A 22,806-nucleotide genomic window follows, 5' to 3' on the forward strand; every position below is an offset into this window, starting at 1 on the left:
TTTTCTTATCTCCTTATATTTTTCTTCCCTTCATGCATCTAGCATTCAGCCACACTGGCTGGCCAACTTTTTGTTCCTCAAATATGGCACTGCATCTTCTACTCTGTTATCTTTTCATTGCTTGTCTTCCATCTTGGGATACTTAAGACTTGGTTTAATTATTTGAATATTATCTCCTTCATTGGAATACGTGATCATTTTGAGGAAAGGAATGTTGCTTATGCCTTTATTTGTACCTCAGCAATTAGCACAAAGCCTGGCACATAGTAGCTCTTAATAAATGCACATTGATTAATTGATCTAGTTCATGCTATAGTGTTAATCAGATACAGGAAGGAGTATTTTCAGAAAGAATTGAGAAAGGGGAAAAAAAAATCCATAAACTTATTGAAAATAACTTTTAAAATATGAATTTGACTTTAATTACTTTCATTTAGAAATAATTATTCCATTTGATAGTAATTGAAAATGTTAAAATTTTTCTATAGATCTAATTTTATATAATTAGATTTAGATGTACTTCTTTTTTTTTTTTTTTAGTCAGAAATGAAAACTAGTTTATTTTCTTCTATACTAACACTAATTATAGAATATAGACGTTTTGTTCTTGCTGGTCCTTTATTTTATGGTAAAATGAGTATTGAACTTAGAGTCAGGAGGCCAAGGGAAGGAGTTCAGGAATGAGAGATAAACTCTTCAAAATTAAGGAGATAGGAGATGGAAAAACATGAAGAGTCTCAACTACAGAAGGCAAGTACTATGTGAGAAGACTAGAAGGAGAGAAAGATACTAGCCTTCATATGCCTGGGACACTAAGATTAAGTGACTTGGACAGGGTCAAACTGCTTCATCTCTGAATATAATTCTTTTTTCTTTGCCATCTTGCCTTTCAACTTTCTTGTTTTCAAAGTTATTTGTATAATCTTTTTCTGTATGAGTCATATTAAGTAGTTTTAAATGATTTTACATAAAACTCTTCCCATTGCATAATTTTTAATGTATAAAGAAACATATAGCAATATATGAAAACCTTATGAAACATTTTCATTTGGGGGAAAAAACCCTGGGAGAACATGTGGATTTCTTAACATCATTTCCATCTCATACCTGATCTAAAAATTTTTTTAAGATCTTTCCATTGCTATAGTGACATTTGGAAAGATAGAGGAGGGGTCTAAGTGAGAGTTAGTGGGGAAAATTGAATGATATGGGCTATATGGGAATTTAAAACTCTTTCAGACTTACATTGTGCAAAATAGAAAAGAGGTGATATCTTTTGTGGTTTATTTCCAAAGCTTTGAAATATGACACCTTTATTTTGGACAAAATGAGCCTGTATTCCCCTTAAGAGTGTCATCTATTTGATATTTGAGGTGACTGAGGTTCAGAATTCTATAACACTATGTATCAAACCAGGTTCTTTTATAGAGATTGAGGTGTTGGACTAGTGTTCCTCAATTTATTTGTTATAAATTAAAATAAATCAGTGACTGAAAGATCCCACTTTTATTTTTATCTAGAAATAGATTTTTATCAGCTCGATTATGGCTTCTTAAACTTTTTTCACTCACGACCCCTTTTCACCTAAGAAATTTTTACTTTACTCTTTGTATATAGATATATAAAAATAGGTTACAAATCATACATTTACTGATAATAAATCATTCAAGCCCACAGTTTTAAGAAGTTTTGATCTAGACAGTAATTTTTTTCAAAAGAAAAAGGCCTAAAATTATATTATATTGAATATTTAATTTCTTGCGTACTGACTTTTCTGTTTCAAAAACATCAACTGTTTAAAAATATTTTTCCTAAATTATATTTTGAAATGAGAATAAGTATTAATTTTTCTTTTCACAGTGTGAAGAGCTAGTGAATCTTCTGTTGAATACAGTGGTTCTCTCTGTGCCACTCTCAGGAACTTGCCAGAAGAATCTAATCAACTTCTCCCATGGAGAATATTTCTACAGCCTATTTTCAGAAGTCATCAATACTGAACTGCTGAAAAATCTTGATACTGCTATATTAGAACTTATGAAATCATCTGTGGATAATGCCAAAATGGTATTGAACATTTTCTTTGAATAATTATACAGAAATTATCACTATTACCCAGAAAAAAAAAAAAAAAAAAAAAAACTATTGATAGGGGTTGAAACCTCTTTTTAGGGGGAGGGGTTTGTTTCTAGGTGTCATCTATTGATAAAATTTTGGTTTTCTTTGACTATAATTTTTCATGAACACTTTTCTAGAACACTTAGTTTATGCCAAATTTTTAGTATAAATAAAATCTGCATTGCTCTGAGGAGGCCAATTATTATGACAAGAGTAATACTTTTATTTAAAAAAAATTTTTTTTAATGAAAGTGTAGAGTATTTCTGTTGGTTTATTTGCCTTACCTACCTACTCTATTAAAGATCAGTTCCTAAAATCTGTATTTTCTTTTGTATGATTAATAACGGTACTATCTTTTAGCTTCTGATGATAATTTTGTGGCTGAGTATTAGTAGTAACTTGTTTATCAATCCAGAATATGATGCTATGTCAGCCAGCAATGGTAAAAGAAAACTTTTCATTTAGGTGGGTGCCATTTTGAATGGTATGTTAGATCAGAGCTTCCGGGATCGAGCTGTGCGAAAACAGCAAGGAATGAAGTTAGTGGCAACAATTCTTCAAAACTGGAAGAAACTTGATACATGGTGGGCTAAAGATTCTGTTCCAGAAAGCAAAATGGCAGTTTTGACTCTGATGGCTAAAATTCTACAGGTATTTTGCAGTTATTTTAAAATGGCTTTTGTATTTATAGCTTTCTCCAAAATACTTTTATTAAGCAGTTTCTTTCTGAAGTTTCTTAAAATGTGATGTTATGATTAAAATGAATTTTAAAATTTTGGTTTGTTAATAACAATATTTGTCATTTTCATTCTTCCATATAATGTTGTAAATCTTGTATTTGGGGAGTGAGTTTTGCTTTTTTAGAGTGTTTCTGCCTATTTTATCTTAATTTGTAAAATAGTAAAATATTAGAAAAACAATTAAAGCCTTAAGAATTATATTCCATTTGTGAAATTTAAAGTATGAGGGAAATGTAGGGGGAGTAATATTCTTTTGGGAAGGTATAAAAACTGTCCAAATTATTATTGTTGATTTTTAATCCCTTCAGATAGACTCGTCTGTATCTTTTAGTATCAATCATGGAGCTTTCTTGGATGTCTTTACTACGTATACCAGTTTATTAGATGATCCAAAGTTGGGTTTGAATTTAAAGGCAAGTTATGTTTTTTTCTTTTACATGAATATTTATAGAATGATACAGAAGAAGAGAAATTCTTATAGTCTTAGAACTTTGGAGATTATTCAAGAAATCTATTTTTCTTCTTGCTCACTTGAGTGCTGTTAGTTCTGCTTTTCTATGATATGAGGAAGATAGGGAATGGTCCACTCCACTCAGGGGCAATTTTGGATTCCAGGCTTGATTCCCTCTTTGGTGTCATGGATCTGTACAGAATTACATAAAGTCTGTTTGGATTAATAGAAAATATCCTTTGAATTTATAATATAGTTTTGCAACATATATAATTGTGCATGTAGATGTATGTGTGTATGTATTTATGTGTTTTATTTTTTTTCTCCTGTGAATTTGCCAAGATTTTAATTAGTGAGTGACCTAAAAAAAGGAAAGCTAAGTTGGAGGATTTGATTCAGGTTTTGCCCTTAAAATGAAATTTAAGCATGATACTGAAATAATTAGTTTTACACAAGCTGTTATTTTAATTATCTTTAGTAAATAGCACTTTAATCAATATAGACTATTGGTTGCTTTTAGTATGATTTCATATGTCTCTGATTGCTGATATTTCCTTAACAGGGTCAAGCTTTGATTATTCTTCCATTCTTTACCAATCTTACTGGGGAAAGACTTGAAGACCTTAAGCTTGCTCTTGAAAAGCTTGTGGCTTCTAATTTCCCAATGACATCTCATGAATTTGTCCAGGGAACTCTGAAGTACAACAATTATGTGGACTGCACAAAGAAGGTAAATAATGAATACAATTGTATAAATCTGAAATGTTGACTGTTAACCATTTATTCAATTCCTTTTCTGTTTTCAAAAATAAAAATGATTAATGCAGATGTCACAAATAAAAAGATATTCTCATGTGGTTAGAAAAATCATAATGAATAAATTCTACATGTTCAAGTAATTCTGAAAACAAGCTTCAATATTTTAGGAAAGTTTTTCCTTTTTTCATTTAGTAAGATTAATAATAGGCAATTTTTCCGATAAGGGTATTTTTCAAAATATTCAAGGAATTAATTGAATTTGATAAGAGTCAGAACCATTTCTCTATTGATAAATGGTCAAAGAATATGAATAAGAAGTTTTCTAAGGTTGAAATCCATTCTGTAGCTATATGAAAAAAGTTTCAAACTATTATGATTAAAGCAAGGCAAATAAAAGCAATTCTGAGAAATCTTAATACTTAAAAAATTGACAAAGTTGGCCAAAAATTTTAAAAAGTGACAATTTGGAAACACTGTGAGAAAACAGGTATGATTATGCATTGTTGGTAGAGAAGCAGAGTGTGGGACTGTACAAAAGTCAGTAAATTGTGCCTATCCTGTGATAGTGAAATATTGTTAGGCAAATATCCCAGAGGAATCAAAGAAAGAGGGGAAAAAACTTAAAAAACATTTATGTCATATGGCTAAAAACTGGAAACTAACAACAGTTAACAGTTGGAGAAGGATTAAACAAATTATGATTAATGAATGTAAGGATGTAATGAAGTTGCAGAGTGAAGTAAGCAAGACTAGGAGTACAATTTATACACATGAGCTATAATATTGGGAAAAATAGACAACTTGAAAAATTAAGAAATATAGTGAACTCAAACAACATGAGGAAGAGAGAAAAAAATAGATTTTTGTTGACTTAAAAAAAAATTTATGGTGAAAAAAACAGCTTGTATAATGAGTTGGTGATTGATCTTGAAATCAGGAAGCCCTGCATTCCAGTTTTACCTCTGATTCATACTGACTTTATATTTATATAAAAATAAAGTTATTTTTTGTTGTGGTCCTGGACACAGTATCCCAAACAGTTCTGTAAAAATTGTAACAGATAAATTGTTGTTTTATTTTAAGTGGTATGCTTGATATAAGTATAATACTTTATACATTCTACAGGCCTGTCTCCACCTCCCATCAGTAAAATATATTTTTATGTTAACTATTCTTCATCATTTTTATATATACACATATGTTGGCATGTATATACATATACATAGCCAAAATATACATAATACATATACATATACATACTTTTCCTGGGTCAGTGTAAAATAATTTTCAAACTTTTATTCTTTTTTTGGTTTTAGGTTCTTCAAAAATATTTATTGTTTTATACTATATTCAAATAAAGTAATTGTTTGAATACCCTAATATTGGTTTATTACATACCTAAATTGTGTTTAATAAAGACCAGTTTTTTATCTTTTTCTTATCTGTTTACTTACCTACTATGACTATAATAAAATAGTCTGAATATCAAATATATAGTCAAGAATGAATGAGAAATGTGTAAAATAAAATCCAGAAATAAATTCTTCTTCATTAATCATGAACATATCAAAAATAAATAGTTATATTTTGACCAAAATTTGTTTTCTCAGTTCCTGGATGCATTAGAATTATCCCAGAGCCCTATGTTACTACAATTCATGACAGAAATTCTTTGTCGGGACCAGAGGCATGTAATAGAAGAATTATTTCAAACTACTTTCCAAAGGATTTCTAGAAGGTAAATCATTTTCTAAAATTTTGAGGTGCATATAGAGAAGTTGTAATTTATCAAATTATACATTCTATCAAACCTGATTTTTAGAGTAATCCTGTGAGATGGTGTAATGCAAATTTTTTTTTACATTTTGCAAATGAGGAAACTCAAAAAGATAAAATATCTTACCCTGAGGTCACATAGCTAGTAAGCAACTGAGCTGGGTTCAGAACCCATGTTTTTCTGTCTTTAGATTCCATTTTATTTTTTGAATACTACTATTGCCTCCTCTGTAATTAATGTGAGGCCTACCCTTCAAGAATCACATCCATTCTGTGATGAGTTGTCACAGTAGGATTTTCATGAAAGGTTTTATAATTATTATATTTATTGCTACTAATAAAAATTGAGAGTAAAAAAAGGTATTATTACAATACAATTAAATGGAATTTAATGGGAATTTTAAAGTTTTGCATGTGGGTCCTTTTTAACTAAAGAAAATTTAGACGTATGAAGACTTTTGTGTAACTATTCAAGTTTACATCTTGACTACTGATGCTGTAGATTGAAGTCTGCCATTTTCAAGATTCTTGACTTCCAAACAGTATTATTATTATTATTTTTTTAAATTTTATAATAACTTTATATTGACAGAATCCATGCCAGGGTAATTTTTTACAACATTATCCCTTGCACTCGCTTCTGTTCCGATTTTTCCCCTCCCTCCCTCCACCTCCTCCCCTAGATGGCAAGCAGTCCTATATATGTTAAATATGTTGCAGTATATCCTAGATACAATATATGTGTGCAGAACCGAGCAGTTCTCTTGTTGCACAGGAAGAATTGGATTCAGAAGGTAAAAACAACTCGGAAAGAAAAACAAAAATGCAAATAGTTCACATTCGTTTCCTAGTGTTCTTTCTTTGGGTGTAACTGCTTCTGTCCATCATTTATCAATTGAAATTGAGTCTTTGTCAAAGAAATCCACTTCCATCAGAATACATCCTCATACAATATCGTTGTCGAAGTGTAAAGTGATCTCCTGGTTCTGCTCATTTCACTTAGCATCAGTTCATCAAACAGTATTATTTTCATTACTTTAATGTAGTTACTCTGGTTTCCCCTTTCCTTGATTATAGGTATGTAGCAACCCTTGTGATTTTTAGGTATAGTTACATTTCATTTGTTTATTTCTGTGTTTATACTCAGAAAGGGACTGGAGATTGTGGTTGTGAGATATTTTCTTAATGCAATTGTTTGAGTTGGAAGGAGGGAGAAGAAAAAGTATTAATGAGGAGGCTATGTGAAAGATTGCTTGAAGCATATATAGAGCTATAAGGGATGAGAGACAGAAAAAAAGTGATAGACATGGAATGTGCATAAACAGCTGTGTTAACTGTTGAAGCAAAAATTGTTTTTGGTCAGAACATTTCTAAGTTCCATTCACTAAAAGGAAGCATCTCCCACCAGTGGTTGTGGTGCAGAATAATCTCATGTATGTGCTAGGGTAATATGATGGTGGTTCACATAATTCAGTATTTTAAATTTCATTTTTTATTGATGGCTGTACATAACTACATGTAAGCCTGTCACAATCTCATCTGAATACAGTGGCATTCACAGATTGAACACCAAATAATAGAATGTGATAATGGTGAATTGAATACTATCTCTGATGTCATAATCTTATTCTTAAATTTTTGACAAGCTGCATTGTGCTCTTAGTTTTATACTGGAAGTTTATAAAGTTTACTTTGTAGTTGATAATAGGAAGAACTCAAAATTGCTGTTTTTCTCAGGAGTAGCTCTGCCACACAAGTAGCTCTGCTGGATACTGTGCATAGAATGTTCCAGAAAGATGATCTGTCAAACATCCCCCGCCTGGCATTTGTGGATCGCTGTCTCCTGACCCTTTTGTGGCACTGCAGCTTGGCTGCTCTGAGGGAATTCTTTAGTAGTATTATAGTGGAAGCCCTTGATGTACTGAAGTCCAGATTTACAAAGGTACCACATATTTAATAAGTTAAATATTGTTTATGTCTTTAAAATATTGTTCACTTAGACTAAAATTGTTCAGAACAATGTATTCAGTTGTTAATGTTTTCAGTTAAGAAACAGATTACATATTGCCCACTAACTCTATTTTGTAAGGTAAGGGTGTGTGTGTGTGAGGTACATTTCTAAATATTTAGTAAATACCAAACTGTAACATGAATGCAATCTTAACATTATTTATTTTAATTCTTGAAAGCCCTGGGCAGTACAACTTAATATGAAAATAATTATAAACAGGGTTACTTACCTGAAGTTTCACCTTCAGTTTTCACTTCTCATATACAATCATATGTACTTCCTAATAGCTCGATTTCTGTAGTATTTTAAAGCTTGGAAATGCTTTTTTCAGTCAAGTGACATAGATAGTACAAATACAAATATTTACATTTATAATTGAGGAATCTGAGGATCAGATAAATGACAAACCAGTGACACAGATGATATCAGAGCCCAGATTTGCCCATGTCTTCCTTCACACCAGATCTAATACTCTTTCAAATCATACTTCTTCTCAGATTTAGTTACCTGGACTCCCTGAAATTTATGATGCTATCTATATAATGTCTCATTACTATAAAGTTTTGGCCTTGGTACAACTAGCTAATCAGTTATTTATGTGGTAATTGCACCCCCAAATTTTTAAATTGGCATTTTGTTAAGCATTGCTTTTTAAATGGTATGTTTGTATGTAAACACATATATTCTGAAAGAGGAATAGAAAAGTACTGGCATTGTAGAAGTATTGATATTTATCTTATTATAAGATATTTGCTGCTAAGAAAATTATACAAGACCAAGCAATTTTTGTGTGTTCAATTTTTTCAGTTAAGTGAATCTACTTTTGATACTCAAGTCACCAAAAAGTTGGGCTACTATAAAATGCTTGAGGTGTTATATTCTCGTCTCCCAAAAGATGATGTTCACTCCAAAGAATCTAGAATTAATCAAGTTTTCCATGGCTCTTCCATTGTAGAAGGAAATGAACTCACTAAGACACTTATTAAGTAAGTTTTTACTTAAGCCCATTTATAATTTATATATGCCCTATTGATATGAAGAGATATTAAATTTATATATTTGATAATAAAATGTAAATTGTTGATGTTTTCTGTGATGTAGACGTTTTTTATTAGTAAACTTGGATACACTTTCTTAGTGAGAAGCAGAGATGTTTTTACTCAATCATGTTGTTTCATAAAGAATCATATTTCCTATGTTAATTTGTTCTGATTCTTTTTCCTATAGATTTGAGATAGACTTTTAGAACTATTATTTGTCATATAACATGAATTTGATATAATATGAACATGTGCCAGTTTTATATAATTTAATATAATGATATATGTTTTCATAACAAATATAGCATTTTTTTGCTATCCATATCCAGAGAAAGAATTTTAGAATCTGAATGCAGATTGAAGCAATATTTTTTTTCACTTTTTTCTTTCTTGTGGTTTTTTTCTTTGTGTTATGATTCTTTTACAACATGACTAATGGGGGAAATGTGTTTAGCATAATTCTACATGTATGACCAATATCAGATTGCATGCTGTCTTGGGAAGGGAAGGGAGAAAAATTTGGGACTCAAAATCTTACAAATGAATGATGAAAACTATTTTTACATATAATTAGAAAAAATAAAATAGTATTAAGTGCAAAAATCTACATAAAATTTTTCAAAGCAGTATCAACTTGTTATCAGATTGACTGAATATATAGGAGAATTATTTTAATGGAATCAAAAACTGTTGACATTTGAGGCTGTGATGTTAGTAAGTCACAGTGTTTGGTTAAAATGGAAGATTAATTGATCATAACTTTGGGTATGTTTTACAGATTGTGTTATGATGCATTTACAGAAAATATGGCTGGTGAGACTCAGTTGCTAGAGAAAAGAAGACTTTATCATTGTGCTGCATATAACTGTGCCATTGCTATTCTCTGCCGTGTATTCAGTGAAATGAAATTTTACCAGGGCTTTCTGTTTACTGAAAAACCAGAGAAGGTAGGCCTTTCTGGAGGAATTTACTATTGCTAATGTTGTTATTTATGCCAGTTTTAGGAATTACATTAAATCAATTGAAACTGTATGTCATATTACCAGGTTCTTTCTATTGTATTTCCAGATGGATGTGGATGAATTTAAATATGTGATTGTGATAGCTTTGATTTTCTTGGCCTGGATAGTATTGTTGAAAAATATTTTCTTGTAATTAAATACTGTCAGCTTTAAATAGCTTTGATGAAAAATTTTTTACTGTTCTGTTACTTTTCATATTGTTAATTTTCATATTTCTATTCTTTGTTTTTGTAGAATTTGTTTATTTTGGAAAACTTGATAGACTTGAAACACTGCTATACGTTTCCTGTAGAAGTTGAGGTGAGTAAAAATTTTCTGTGTTCGGTGCAGCTTTAAAGTATTTTTAAGTATTTTCTTAATCATTTGCAACTTCATTGAATTGGAACCCAGCTAATCAAAATTATCAATTTGATCTTTAGGAGAAGAGTCAAATGATAACAAAATAAAATGTTAGAAATTTAGAGGAAAAACTACTTGAGAAGTTGTTACTGATTCATATTCAGCCCTTTCTCCTATTTGTGGTCTTTTGTGAATATTTGACTTTATTGGTATGAGAATTCTCTCTACCAGTGTAATTTAAAACCTCTCTATGCTGTATATTCTTTCATTCTTGATAATTTTTTTTGTATATTTCTGATAAATCTTTGGGGGTTATGCCCTGTCCTTTGCTATTGTTGGGCAAAAATTACGTACATCAATTGGTTACAGTTAGTTAAATTAATATTATTGAGTAGACCAAATACTGTATATTACTTAATATAGTCTGTTTATTTGTTTCTTTTTTCAAATCTTTAGAAGACAGGAGAGGGAAGGCAGAGAGAGGGAACTGCATAGACCATATTGTGGTTTTGTCTTTTTTTTTTTTTTTTTATGTATGTGGCTTTGAGAACTTAGGGTCACTTCTACACCTTGAATTAGACATTAGAATAGTTTTTTAATGAAATTCTACTTTTTCCTCTTTTAAAAAATATTTAATATTTTTCCAGTTACATTTAAAAATTTTGTTTTTTACATTTGTTTTTGAAACTTTTGAGTTTCAGGTTCTCTCCCTTGTCCCTATCCTCAGCTTCCTTAAGAAACTATGTGTGAAGTTATGTAAAACATTTCCATAAGAGTCATATTGTACAAGAAAACATAGCTTTCCCACCTAATGGAAAAAAAAAACCTCAAGAAAATAAAATTTAAAAAAGAGAAAGATGTTATGTTTCAATCTGTATTCAGACCTAATCAGTTCTCCCCTGCATATGGATAGGATTTTTCAATAGATGTCTTTCAGAGTAGTCATGGATTATTGTACTGCTGAGAATAGAAAAGTAATTTACAGTTGGTAATCCCAGAACATTGCTATTGCTTCGTACTTTTTCTAACAAGAATCAGTATAAAGAATTATATCCCTGAGGAATTATAAAATCCTGAATCAACAATGAAAAATTTTGGAATAGTGTATCCTGAAGCACATTTCTGAAATATTTTCAATAAAAATGGGTTAAAGGAAGAAGAATTTCCCTAAAGTTTGCCTGTAACTAGTTGATTGACATTTGCTTACAAAGTTAAAGTTAGATCAGGAGAGAAATGTTTTATTTCTAACAGGAATCTATTATGGGAAGACTGCTTTTCATAATGATAGATAATCAGTTTTAATTCACACGAGTTTAAAGTCACAAATCATGGAGTGTGAGACTGATGTGTGAATCACCATTGATGTATGAGACTGTTCTTCAGAATCACATACCACAAATAACTGACTAAAACAGAGACTTAATGCTGAATTGTTCAGATTCTAGGGTATATTTTAAAATAACATAGTCAGGAGCAGCTAGATGGCACAGTAAATAGAGTATTGGCTCTGAAGTCAGGAGGACCTGAGTTCATATTTGGTCTCAGATACATAACACTTCCTAGTTGTGTAACCTGGGCAAGTCACTTAAGCCCCAATTGCTTAGGTCCCCCCCCCCAAATAATAATAATCATAATCAGTATAGCACTATGAAGTGGTAGTAGTGGAGTTTGGTCTTAAAATCAGTAGTTATGCTCTAATTTTTTTCTAATTTCGTTGAAAGCTATTGATATTTATGGCCATAATATATCATTAAGTCAGAGTATTTGTTTCAAGTGGAAGATTAATTGATATAAAAATACTATGGGACTGAGAAATGAGGTGAACAGGGGAGTTGTCATTTGAGTGAAATTCACTTATTAGCCCATTGCTAAGTTTTTGGCATCTTAAGAACCAGCTGAAAGTTTAGTTCATCTCCTTCTGTATTTGTCCTCTCCATTATAAACTAATAATAGTTATTGGAATTGATTTTTGGCACTTAAAAGTTTACAAGGTATCTCATATATGTATCTTGTTTGATCCTCACAACAACCCTGTGAAGTAAATGCCATTATTATCCCCATTTTATAGATGAGGAAACTAAGATTGAAAGAAGTTGAGTGACTTGCCTATAGTTACATGCTAGGAATCAATTTCACATTTTCGTGACTCCAGGATCATCACTCTCTGTTGCACCAAAACTTTCCAAGTAAAATGTTACACAGACCACAGTCTGTGACATGAGCTAATTGGAAAATTCCATAAAATTCAGGTTTAATATAAGAAACACAGGCAGTGATTCTGAAGGCTTGTGAATTTAGACCCAAAAGGAGACATACATCCAATTGTCTCATTTTTTAAATAAAGAAAGCTGAGACCCAGAAAGCATCTGAGTTGCCCAGAATCCCAAAGAAAGGCTTTGAATTTCAGTTTGGTGAATCTGAGTCTGGTGCTCTCCCAGTGTACTCTTCTGTAATTAGATCACATATAGAATATCTTAGTCTTAGCTGCCACAATTAAGACAGATATTAATGAACTGGGGATTCCCCCCCCCCAAAAAAAAAAAGGGCAGCAGCAATGAGTAGAAAAAACACAAAGTAGTAAATTTTGGTTCAATGTAAGGAAATACTTTCTAGCAATTAGTTATCCAAAAGTGGAATGAACTGCCTCAATAACTATTGGGGTTTTTTTTCCAGAAAGTCTTAAAGCAAAGTATAAAAGATCCCATGTTGGATATGTTGTAGAGGGAATATTTTTAGATGCAAATTGTCTGAATGGCTTTTGAGATTATATATGATGTGTATTCTGGGTGCAGGGAGTCGTATATTTGCATATTATTGAAGAGGAAGAAATTGTAAAATTTCAAATTTGGAAAATATCAAAAAGTGTCTTTGTAGAAGTTTAAATGTTTTTTGTTGTTTTTACCTTATCTTATTATCTTTATCTTTCCATAGGTCCCTATGGAAAGGAAGAAAAGATATATTGCTATTAGAAAGGAAGCCAGAGATGCAGCAAATGGTGATTCAGGTAAGATATTCTTGAAATAGTGAAAAAGTAATTTCTGTTAATATTTTTTAAATTAATGAGCTTTTCCCCCCCAGTTAACCATTTCTCTTCCTTTCACTTTCCTCCTTGGAAGAAGAAAAAAGTAAAACAAAACCTAACAAATATGTTTGTAACGTGTATACATTTCATACATGTTACAAACATGTAATAAATATGGATATGCAAAAAAAAAAATTCCCATATTGAATCCATCTAAAAAAAGTTTCATTCTTCATGTTAAATTTGTCATCTGTCAGGAGGAAAATTATATATAGAATTAAAAATTATATATAGAATACATAATGTTGGGTTGTGACATTTGATAATAGGAATAAGAAATGTAAGTGGCGAAGTAGGAGGCTAAAAGTTCCATGGGATAATTTATAAATGGGCCATGTTCTTTTTTTTTTTTTTAATGGCTTTTTATTTTCAAAATATATGCAAAGATAGTTTTCAGCATTCATGAATCCTTGCAAAACTTTGCATTCCAAATTTTTCTCTCTTCCTTCCCCTCGCCCCTTAGACAGCAAGTAAATCAATATATGTTAAACGTGTACATTTCTTCTCTATATATCTCCACATTATCATGCTGCACAAGAAAAATCAAACTAAAAAGGGAAAAAATGAGAAAGAAAACAAAAATCAAGCCAACAACAAAAATACTATGCTTTCATCCATCCTCAGAGCCCACAGTCTCTCTCTGGATGCAGATGGCTCTCTCCATCACAAGTCTCTTGGAATTGGCCTGATTTACCTCATTACCTCTTTTTAAAAAGAGCTACATTCATCATTGTGGGCTATGTTCTTTCAACATAATAAGGAATTATTGGTTCTATTCAATATTTTTACTCATTGAGTCAGGTTTCAATATAACTAGTTGAATGTTTCCTTTGGTGATGTGCAAAATGACAATTTTGAAAGTAATAAAATCAATTAATTTGTCTAAGAATGATTAGGGCTGCTTCATTGAATAGATCATTGAGCCTGGAGTTAAGAAGACCTGAGTTCAAATCTGTCCTCATTACTAGCAATATGACTCTGGACAAGTTATTTAATCCTCTTTGACATAGTTTCCTCCTTTGTAAAATGAATTGGAGAAGGAAATGGCAAACCGCTCCAATCTCTTTGCCAAGAAAACCTCATAAGGGGTCACAAAGACACAATTTTAAATAACCAAAAGATAAAATGACAGATCCAAAAAATGATTGGGTAAAAAAAATCAGATTAAAAAAGAGGTATTATTATGGGAAAAAAAAACTATCAACCATATTTGTTAATAGTTTCTGTATTTTTATTACAAAAAGTTTTTGAAATCTTGGCAAAAACATAAATTCTCTATGTTAAGTCCTAGAATGATCTACAAATTTATATGTGTAATAATACCAAACAGCTATTTGCTAATGATCTTTTAAAGAAAGATTTCTCCCCTTATTTTCTTCATAGAAAATGCTTTTTTTTATTCATTCACTTTTTTTTTTTCCAGAGGGACCTCACTATTTGTCTTCATTGTCATATATGGCAGACAGCAGTCTGAGTGAGGAAATGAGTCAGTTTGACTTCTCTACTGGAGTACAGAGCTATTCATACAGTACCCAAGATTCTAAAGCTACTGTTGTTCATTTCCGGAGAAGGGTAATAATACCATTTTAAAACATAGAAAAATATTGGTTTAAGTATGTTTAATACATGATAAGAAATTTAGCATGTGCTTTTTTAAAAATCTATTTGCAATGGAAAACATGTGTGCATGCTTGGGTACACGTTTTCCAGAGGCCACAAGGTACTGTGGATGGAATGCTGGGCTTAGTTAGTATTTGCCTGATTCAAATTCTCCATCTGTACTTCCTGGCTGTGTGATGCTAAATAAGTTCCTTAATCCCTCTGTACTTAAGGCTGCTGATTAGACCTTCTCTTCTAATTGATTGGTAGGTTGTGATCTGTGCTAGTTGAAAAAATTTCCATACTCACATTTCCATACGTCTTACACTTTCCTCTTTTCTACATATAATCCAATGACATTGGCCTTCATTCTGTTCTTCACTCATGCTCAGCACTCCACTTTCCAACTCTAGATATTTTCACTGACTGCTATGATATATTTATTTTTAGAACAAATAGAAAACTTTGAACTACAATTTGGTTACTTGTGCTTTAAGTGGAATATAATAGTGACATGCCCAATCTTGAATGTGAAATTGAAAAATAATTTGTCTTTGAGAATTGTATTTGTGTGTGTCTGTCTCTTTTCCATCCTCCATGCTGCCTAGAATTTCTTCAGTTGCCATCAGTTTAACCAAATTTTGCCATACTCCAAATGGCCTCTTTTTATTTTTTTTCTATTCCTGAGATATACATTATTATATTTTAGCTCAGTTATTTGATCTAAAGTAACTTAAATAAGTCAGAATCTGAACTCTTCAACAGTATTGTTGGTTGTTTTTTTTAATTGAACTTTCCAACTGAAATGAATGTATGGAAAGCTTTTTTTGAGCAGGAAAATATTCTGAAAACTCATGGCCATTGCTACAGTGCTCAACCAGAAATTTAGGGACAGCATGTCAATATCCTACTTGTACAAGCTTTCTTATTTCTGCTTTAGTGTTCTCAAGGTCAGAAACAACATTTTCTAAGATTGCCTATGATTTTTCAGGCAGTTGTTTATGTTTTCAGGGTATAAAATTCTTTAAAATTTATTATTTAAAAAAAAAAACTGCCTTGTGTGTTTTTAATCTAGCTTTTGTCTTTTGCACTTCTCTTTCCTCTAAGTCTAAGAGGAAAGGCTAACAGAATTAAAAAATGAAATACTCTATTAACAGAGTGAACTGGTACCCGATTTCAAGGGATTTACAGTTTTGTGGAATATAGTGAGTATTTTTGAATATTTAGGTAAGGAAGCAAAGCAAAAGGAATTAGTGGTTTCAGCAAGAGTTTATAAAAAATGGTTCTTTAAGGAATTAAATTGGAAGCAAGAAAAGATCAGGAATTTGTCTATTATATTCTCAAAACCAGACATCTCAATTTATTCAGTAGTTCTTTCAAAATAAGCTCTCCTGGAGGTTTGTTTTGTATGTTTTTGTTAAAGAATGGCATATACATTGAAAGTGAAAACATGATATAGCAGTCCCTTGCCTTCTTTTTTTTCTATAGGAACGTATTGACTCCATGGTCCAAGATGATGTAATGGAGTTAGAAATGGATGAACTAAATCAGCATGAGTGTATGACAACCATGACAGCTCTGATTAAGCATATGCAGAGAAACCATATCACACCTCATGTAAAAGAGGTATTTCACTCTACATCCTTTTAATTGATTTTATTTGGGTGGGGGATTATATTGAAAAATTGTTAATTACCTTGTTTCAAAGTAATTGTATATAGTATAAACAGATAGTTTTAGTTTTTTTTCTTTATATAATTTTGAGTGTACATGAGATTGTATTGCTAGGGATGGAAGGAACATCAGAAAGCATCTAATCCTCATTTTGTAGGTGAAGAAAGTTAAGTGACATGCCTAGGTTATTTTTATATGTGTATAGATATTTATGTATTTATTTATACACACACACATCTTTATATGTGTGTGTCGTGTGTGTATTTTTTATTTGTTCCAGGGTTCAGAGCCACCAAATCTTCCTCCATGGATGAAGTTTCTTCATAATAAATTAGAAAATCCATCAACACCACTAAATATTCGTCTTTTCTTAGCTAAACTCATTATAAATACTGAAGAAGTAAGTAATGTTTTTGGTAATTTTTAAATTTTTCATTTCCTTATTTTAGTACCTAATTTAAACATACTAAATACAAAAAGATTTCTCTTATAGTCAGAACAGGAAAAAAAAAAGATTGTATATTTTCAGAGCTGTCTGCTTCTCTTTTCTTATCTTTCCACCTTCTTTGCCTCGTATTGATAACTCCATTAATTGGTCCTCCAAAGAATTGTTTGTAATAGAAAAGTAGTCAGAGAACTGTTCATTCATGTTGACAGTACTCACTGAACTGTTTCTGGAAAATAATGAATTTTTATCTCTGAATCAGTGAAAGAATTTAGTATATTAGGAATTCTTTTCACAGGTCTAGATCAAAAAAAGTTATGATCATTCTGTATAATTTTTGATGCTTGCATTTTCACATTTATGAGTGGTATATGTTCAGAATACATAGCAGACAATGCTTGGCTTGCAGTAAATACTCAATGATTTAGGATCTTTAATAATAATAATGGCTAACAGTTTTATAGCACTTTCAGGCTTGCAAAGTCAAAGCACTTTGTTATCCTCTTAAAAGTAATTATCTAGGGAACTTACTTAAAGATGTCATTTCTAGAACATTTTATAGAAGGGTTCTTTTGGAATTTTTTTCAAGTTTCATGCCACTTTTTTTTCTTTTCTTAGAATGTCAGCAGCTCATCCGTTGGGTTTTGAGTTTAAAGTTTTGATAGATCCAGAAGTCATTCAGAATCACAAACTAGGTTTGCATATTAGTCATATGGAATAAGGGTTCCTGTGGGTTTCTTTATATTAATCTCTATAGAAGTTACCCCAGCAATAACATTGCATAAAAAAGTAAGCCATTACCATTGATTGATAGGTTTTAGACATAGATTGAGTAAAGGATCTTTCAACTCTGAATTTATTTTCTTGAATTGACTTTATTTATCGACTTAGTTCAATTTTTAAAATAAAAAGTTAACTTTTGAACAGGTGTTTGAAATTTAATATTGATTTTTTAAAATAACCTTTTAATTTTTTATTTTAAATTTTTCTTTTAGGTTTTCCGGCCATATGCAAAACATTGGCTTAATCCTTTACTACAGCTAGTTGTTTCTGAAAACAATGGAGGAGAAGGGATTCATTACATGGTGGTAGAAATAGTGGTAGTTGTTCTTTCATGGACAAGCATCGCTACACCCAAAGTAATAATTTTATATATAATTGAATTAGTTTTATATTATTGCAAATATCCAATATGATGTAATTTATCCATTTTATCAAATATGCTACCATATTGTTAGTATTTTGCAGAATGGGTAAATATTTTTAAAGTGAATAATTTAATTCTAAGGGATTTTATAATTTAAAATTCTTTTGGTGTCAAAAACATTTTTATTGTTAGCTTTTTTCAATAAAAGAGAATGAATATAATAATTGTTTACATTTATATGGTATTTCAAGTTTGCAAAGTATTTTACAACTACAATAATGCCTCATTTATTTAGTATCATTGGAGAATTAGATGTTTCTCAAAACTGAAATTTTCAGATTAATGAAACCTACTCCTTTCAAAATGAAAAAAAGAATTTAAACACTTTTCAGAGTATTTCCAAAAAAATTGTTTTATGCTTTTTTGTCTTTGTGGAGTAGTACAGAATACAATTTAGAGTGTTTTGATGACTAAGGGTAATTTTTACTTAAGTATTCCAGAGATTCATGATTTTAAAGAAAATATTTATGAATTTACTTTTGCATTTTTATTAAAATATTTTGGTATTAAAAATTTTAGGATTACATGTGACTACATAATTTCCATATTTTTCAGGGTGTTCCTAAAGATGAACTACTAGCAAATAGATTACTTCAGTTCTTGATGAAACATGTCTTTCACCCAAAAAGAGCTGTGTTTAGGCACAATCTTGAAATCATAAAAACTGTTGTTGAATGCTGGAAGGATTGTTTATCCATACCATACAGGTACAAAGTTAGTTAAAAAAAAAAAAAACTTGTTAAAAAAATTAATTATTAGGAAGGTACTATATTTCTCAAAATATAATTGTCTTATAAATATTTTTGTTTGAATGAAAAAGGACAGACTGAAATCATAAAACTAAATTGGTTGGCATTATTGGAATTGATTGAGTTATTAATTGCGCTAAATACCTCATAAATCTACTTGCTTTTATTTCGTATTACTTGGTTTTCCTTATGTAAACTTCACAAATTTAGGTAAATATCATGTCTTTTTCTGTGTTCAGAGGCTTAGATACACATGAACTTAGTGTAAATATGTTTGGCAGTACATTATTTTAACCATGGCTTGGATTATATTGACAGTAATAAATTAATTAATTGAGAAAACTAGAATAAGACTGATTTCTTTCATATTCCATCGCATTTTTATTGCATTTTTTTATTTATTTAAGTATATTTCACTTTTTTTTTTTTAGAATAGTTACTAAAGTATGTGATTCTAATAATGGAATAGTTCTAAAAACATTAATTTTAATAATGAAAATATAACTTAAAGATGAAAAAACTTTGTTTAGTTTTTGAAAAGATGTAGAAAGAAGGGAAAAGAGGACATCATCAAATGTATCAATAGCAAAACAGTAGGTTAATCTGAATGCAAATAGAGGCAGCTAAAAGACTCAGTGGACGGAGTGCTGGGCCTGGAGTTAGGAAGATCTGAGTTCAAATGTTAACTCGGGTACTTTACTACTTGTGTGATCCTGGGCAAGTCACTTAATCTATTTGCCTTAATTCATGGGAGAAGGAAATGGTAAACTACTCCAGTATCCTTGCCTGGAAAATCACATGCACAATTTGGTTCATGTGGTCATAACGAGTCAGACACAACTGAACAGCAATAATGGATGCTAGAAGAATGTGAAGGAAAAACAATAGTGTCATAGAATTTCATAGGGAAAGTTTCTATACGTTTGTGGGTTTTTTGGTGTAAACTTTTCAAAGGTATTTATGTAAATTTTTTTTATAATTTAATGGAACATTTAGTTTTGTTTTTCCTTTTGTTTTTGTGTTTCAGGATAATATTTGAAAAGTTTTCTAATAGAGATCCCAATTCAAAAGACAATTCAGTAGGAATTCAACTATTAGGAATTATAATGGCAAATAATTTACCTCCCTATGATTCAAAAAGTGGTATAGAAAGTACAAGGTGAGAATCATATCTTTTTGTATTGATATTTTTATGTATTAGAATGTAGATTGAGCAAAATGGACTAAAACTCTTTGGTTAAAATTCTGTGCCAGGACCAGAAATCCAGGTTAATAAAAATATGCTTTTTAAAAAAAATGATTCCAGAAGGACATTTAATGCAAGGGATTATGTTGTATGAATATGAGAAATATTTCAGGGAATTTTATTTTGTAGGAATTTGTTTAATTGGTTCCTTATTTTATACCTGAGAGAAGAAGAAAATCTTTGATTCCAAATGAAATTTGTTATTATTGTTCATTTTTGATTATTCTGCCTTTTCCCCCAGAATAGAACTTACCTATTTTCATAGGATCTTAGAGTTAGTTTTTACTATATAGATGAGAAAAACTAAGGATAAAAAATCAGAAATAATTTGCCTCAAGTCATTTGACTTTTATTAGAATAAGAATTCTTATTGCTTCACTGTCCTGATATGCTAAAATTTTAAATTTTAATGTGCACCACATACCTATTTCATAACATGTATAGAAAATGTTAGAATATAAAGTAAAGTAGTATCCTTTATGCCTTGAATTTTGTAGCTTTTGCTATTAAGAATGATTATAGAACTAGGTCTATACTGATAAGTCCTAAATGGAGAATTTTTTTCTTTGTTCAGTCACATCATCATCTTTTAAAGAATTCTAAATAGTACTGAATCAGGGGAAAAAATAAAGATAAAAAAGTAGAGTACAGTTAAGATAGCAGCTTAAGCCTATTCGAATAACTCTACAAAATAGACATACAAGTCTATATAGAGAAAAATAGACATAAACCAAACTTCCTACCAGTTGGACTTGGATAGTTATTCTCTCTGAATCCCCCTTTCCTCATCTAAAATTATGGGGCCAGGACTAAGTAATTATTTATGTTTCTTCTGACTCTAAATTCTATTATCCTCTGACTATCACTAGTTCTTTGGGAAGGTTAATCAAGTTATTCAGATGGCTATGGGATTTCATCACTGTGGGTGCCATGTCAGAGAAAGCAAATATTAGTCCATTTGGTGTGATTCTCATCTGTGTTCTCACTTCAGTTCTTTACGAGTCTTCACATGCTTCCAACTTTACTTACTTTTACTTACAATACCATGATATTACAAAGGTAACAGTGGAGAAAACTGATTTCCTATCAGTTATCCTTCATACTCTCTATGAGATTAGTTCATATTTTTTTCAGTTATACTCTTCTTTGTTGACATCTTTTTTTCTACTTCATTTTGGATCTCTTCCTTTTATGTTCTTTCTTGCATTAATAGGTCTCAGTGCCATATTGGCAATCATGTCTAGTACTGTCTGCTCTTCTTCTTACACACCCTGATGAGTACTTAATTGTCTTGGAGGGAGAATCAGCAGATTGCTTATTCCTCTTTGCAACTTATAGGTCTCCCCACCACTGTATTTTAACATCCTTTCTTCTTTTGACATTTTCTTCTCCGTATATAATAGCATTTAGTGTGGATTCTGGTATCAGGTAGGCAGCTAGGTAGGTGGGTGAAATATTTTTTTAAGCTCTTGCCATATGCCAGACATGTTACTAAGAACTGGGAATATCATTAAAAGCAAAACAAGTCAAGAAGCTTACCAATTTTAATCAAAGAAGATATTATATCAAAATAAACTAGAAATTAATGAGGTTTGTGTGGTATATCATGAAGTTGTTTACTGGGGCATAAACTCAACAATTGAAAGAGGGCTGTCAGAGATGGGAATCATCCCAGTGGTGACAAGTCTGCTGGTGAGGACATGGAAAAGTACAGAAAGCATCTGGAGTAGAACTGAGAAAGAAAGAAAGGATTGCCTTTATGAAATGGTGCTTATCAGGAAAAAATCAGCAGTTGGAGGATACCCATCACTTAGTGGGAAAACCCAGGGCGTCATGAATAGCTCTCACAGAATAGTGAGAAGAAATGGGCAGTTCTCGAAGTGGTCCTTATATAACAAACTCTTTTGTCAGTGATTTCAGTACCTGGCTCACAGTCTTCCTTTCACTCCCATCTCCCATCCTCCCCATTAAAGGCTTCTGTATACTCAAGTTTTATATATAGGAGAAGATAGGCATTGTTCAAGTTTTCTCAATTTTTGGGGGGATCCCACATTTTTGCTATGTCTTCTGTATGTTCTGATACCTTCAGAATCAGTCTCTCACTGCTCTCATTTGTATCACTTCATCATGGACTTTCTTCTGATATAATTGATCTAGTCCAACCCTTGGTCTTTATTTTCTTTGGTGCTATTTTCATTTTTTATTAATACAACCAAGATTGTGCTATCAGTTGTGGTGGTATCACTATTCTTGATGGTAAAAACAGTTTGTTGCAAAAATTTTTTGTAGATAGTTTTGATCTTTTGTCTAAATTCATCAGAGACAAGTATGAATAGGAAAGAAGGGTACCTAGTAAAGTAGCAAAACAAAAACTACGGGAACCTTAATACCATAATGGCCTATCCAAAATATTAAGGAAACTGAAGAATGGATTTATAAAAAGACATGGATAAGAGTAATACAGATTAAGAGTGTGTGGAAAGTTTGCAATCTTCACTAATGGTACTCTCTTAGAAGGACTACCCATACTAATGAATATATGGATCCAAA

General features: G+C 31.0%; 1 protein-coding gene across 1 annotated transcript in view; it reads left to right on the forward strand.

The window, feature by feature from the left end:
* PRKDC (protein kinase, DNA-activated, catalytic subunit) overlaps nucleotides 1-22,806 on the forward strand; it is a 159,001-nt gene that overhangs the window by 66,393 nt on the left and 69,802 nt on the right. Inside the window, exons 36-51 of the mRNA XM_051970227.1 lie at nucleotides 1,861-2,064; nucleotides 2,582-2,767; nucleotides 3,165-3,269; nucleotides 3,870-4,037; nucleotides 5,677-5,804; nucleotides 7,580-7,784; nucleotides 8,661-8,839; nucleotides 9,672-9,840; nucleotides 10,150-10,215; nucleotides 13,186-13,258; nucleotides 14,760-14,908; nucleotides 16,424-16,561; nucleotides 16,890-17,009; nucleotides 18,050-18,193; nucleotides 18,817-18,968; nucleotides 20,038-20,169. Coding sequence (XP_051826187.1) covers nucleotides 1,861-2,064; nucleotides 2,582-2,767; nucleotides 3,165-3,269; nucleotides 3,870-4,037; nucleotides 5,677-5,804; nucleotides 7,580-7,784; nucleotides 8,661-8,839; nucleotides 9,672-9,840; nucleotides 10,150-10,215; nucleotides 13,186-13,258; nucleotides 14,760-14,908; nucleotides 16,424-16,561; nucleotides 16,890-17,009; nucleotides 18,050-18,193; nucleotides 18,817-18,968; nucleotides 20,038-20,169 — 2,318 coding nt within the window. The remainder of the gene's footprint in view (nucleotides 1-1,860; nucleotides 2,065-2,581; nucleotides 2,768-3,164; nucleotides 3,270-3,869; nucleotides 4,038-5,676; nucleotides 5,805-7,579; nucleotides 7,785-8,660; nucleotides 8,840-9,671; nucleotides 9,841-10,149; nucleotides 10,216-13,185; nucleotides 13,259-14,759; nucleotides 14,909-16,423; nucleotides 16,562-16,889; nucleotides 17,010-18,049; nucleotides 18,194-18,816; nucleotides 18,969-20,037; nucleotides 20,170-22,806) is intronic.

The sequence above is a fragment of the Antechinus flavipes genome, chromosome 1 (assembly GCF_016432865.1).
Source record: "Antechinus flavipes isolate AdamAnt ecotype Samford, QLD, Australia chromosome 1, AdamAnt_v2, whole genome shotgun sequence".
Lineage (NCBI taxonomy): Eukaryota > Metazoa > Chordata > Mammalia > Dasyuromorphia > Dasyuridae > Antechinus > Antechinus flavipes.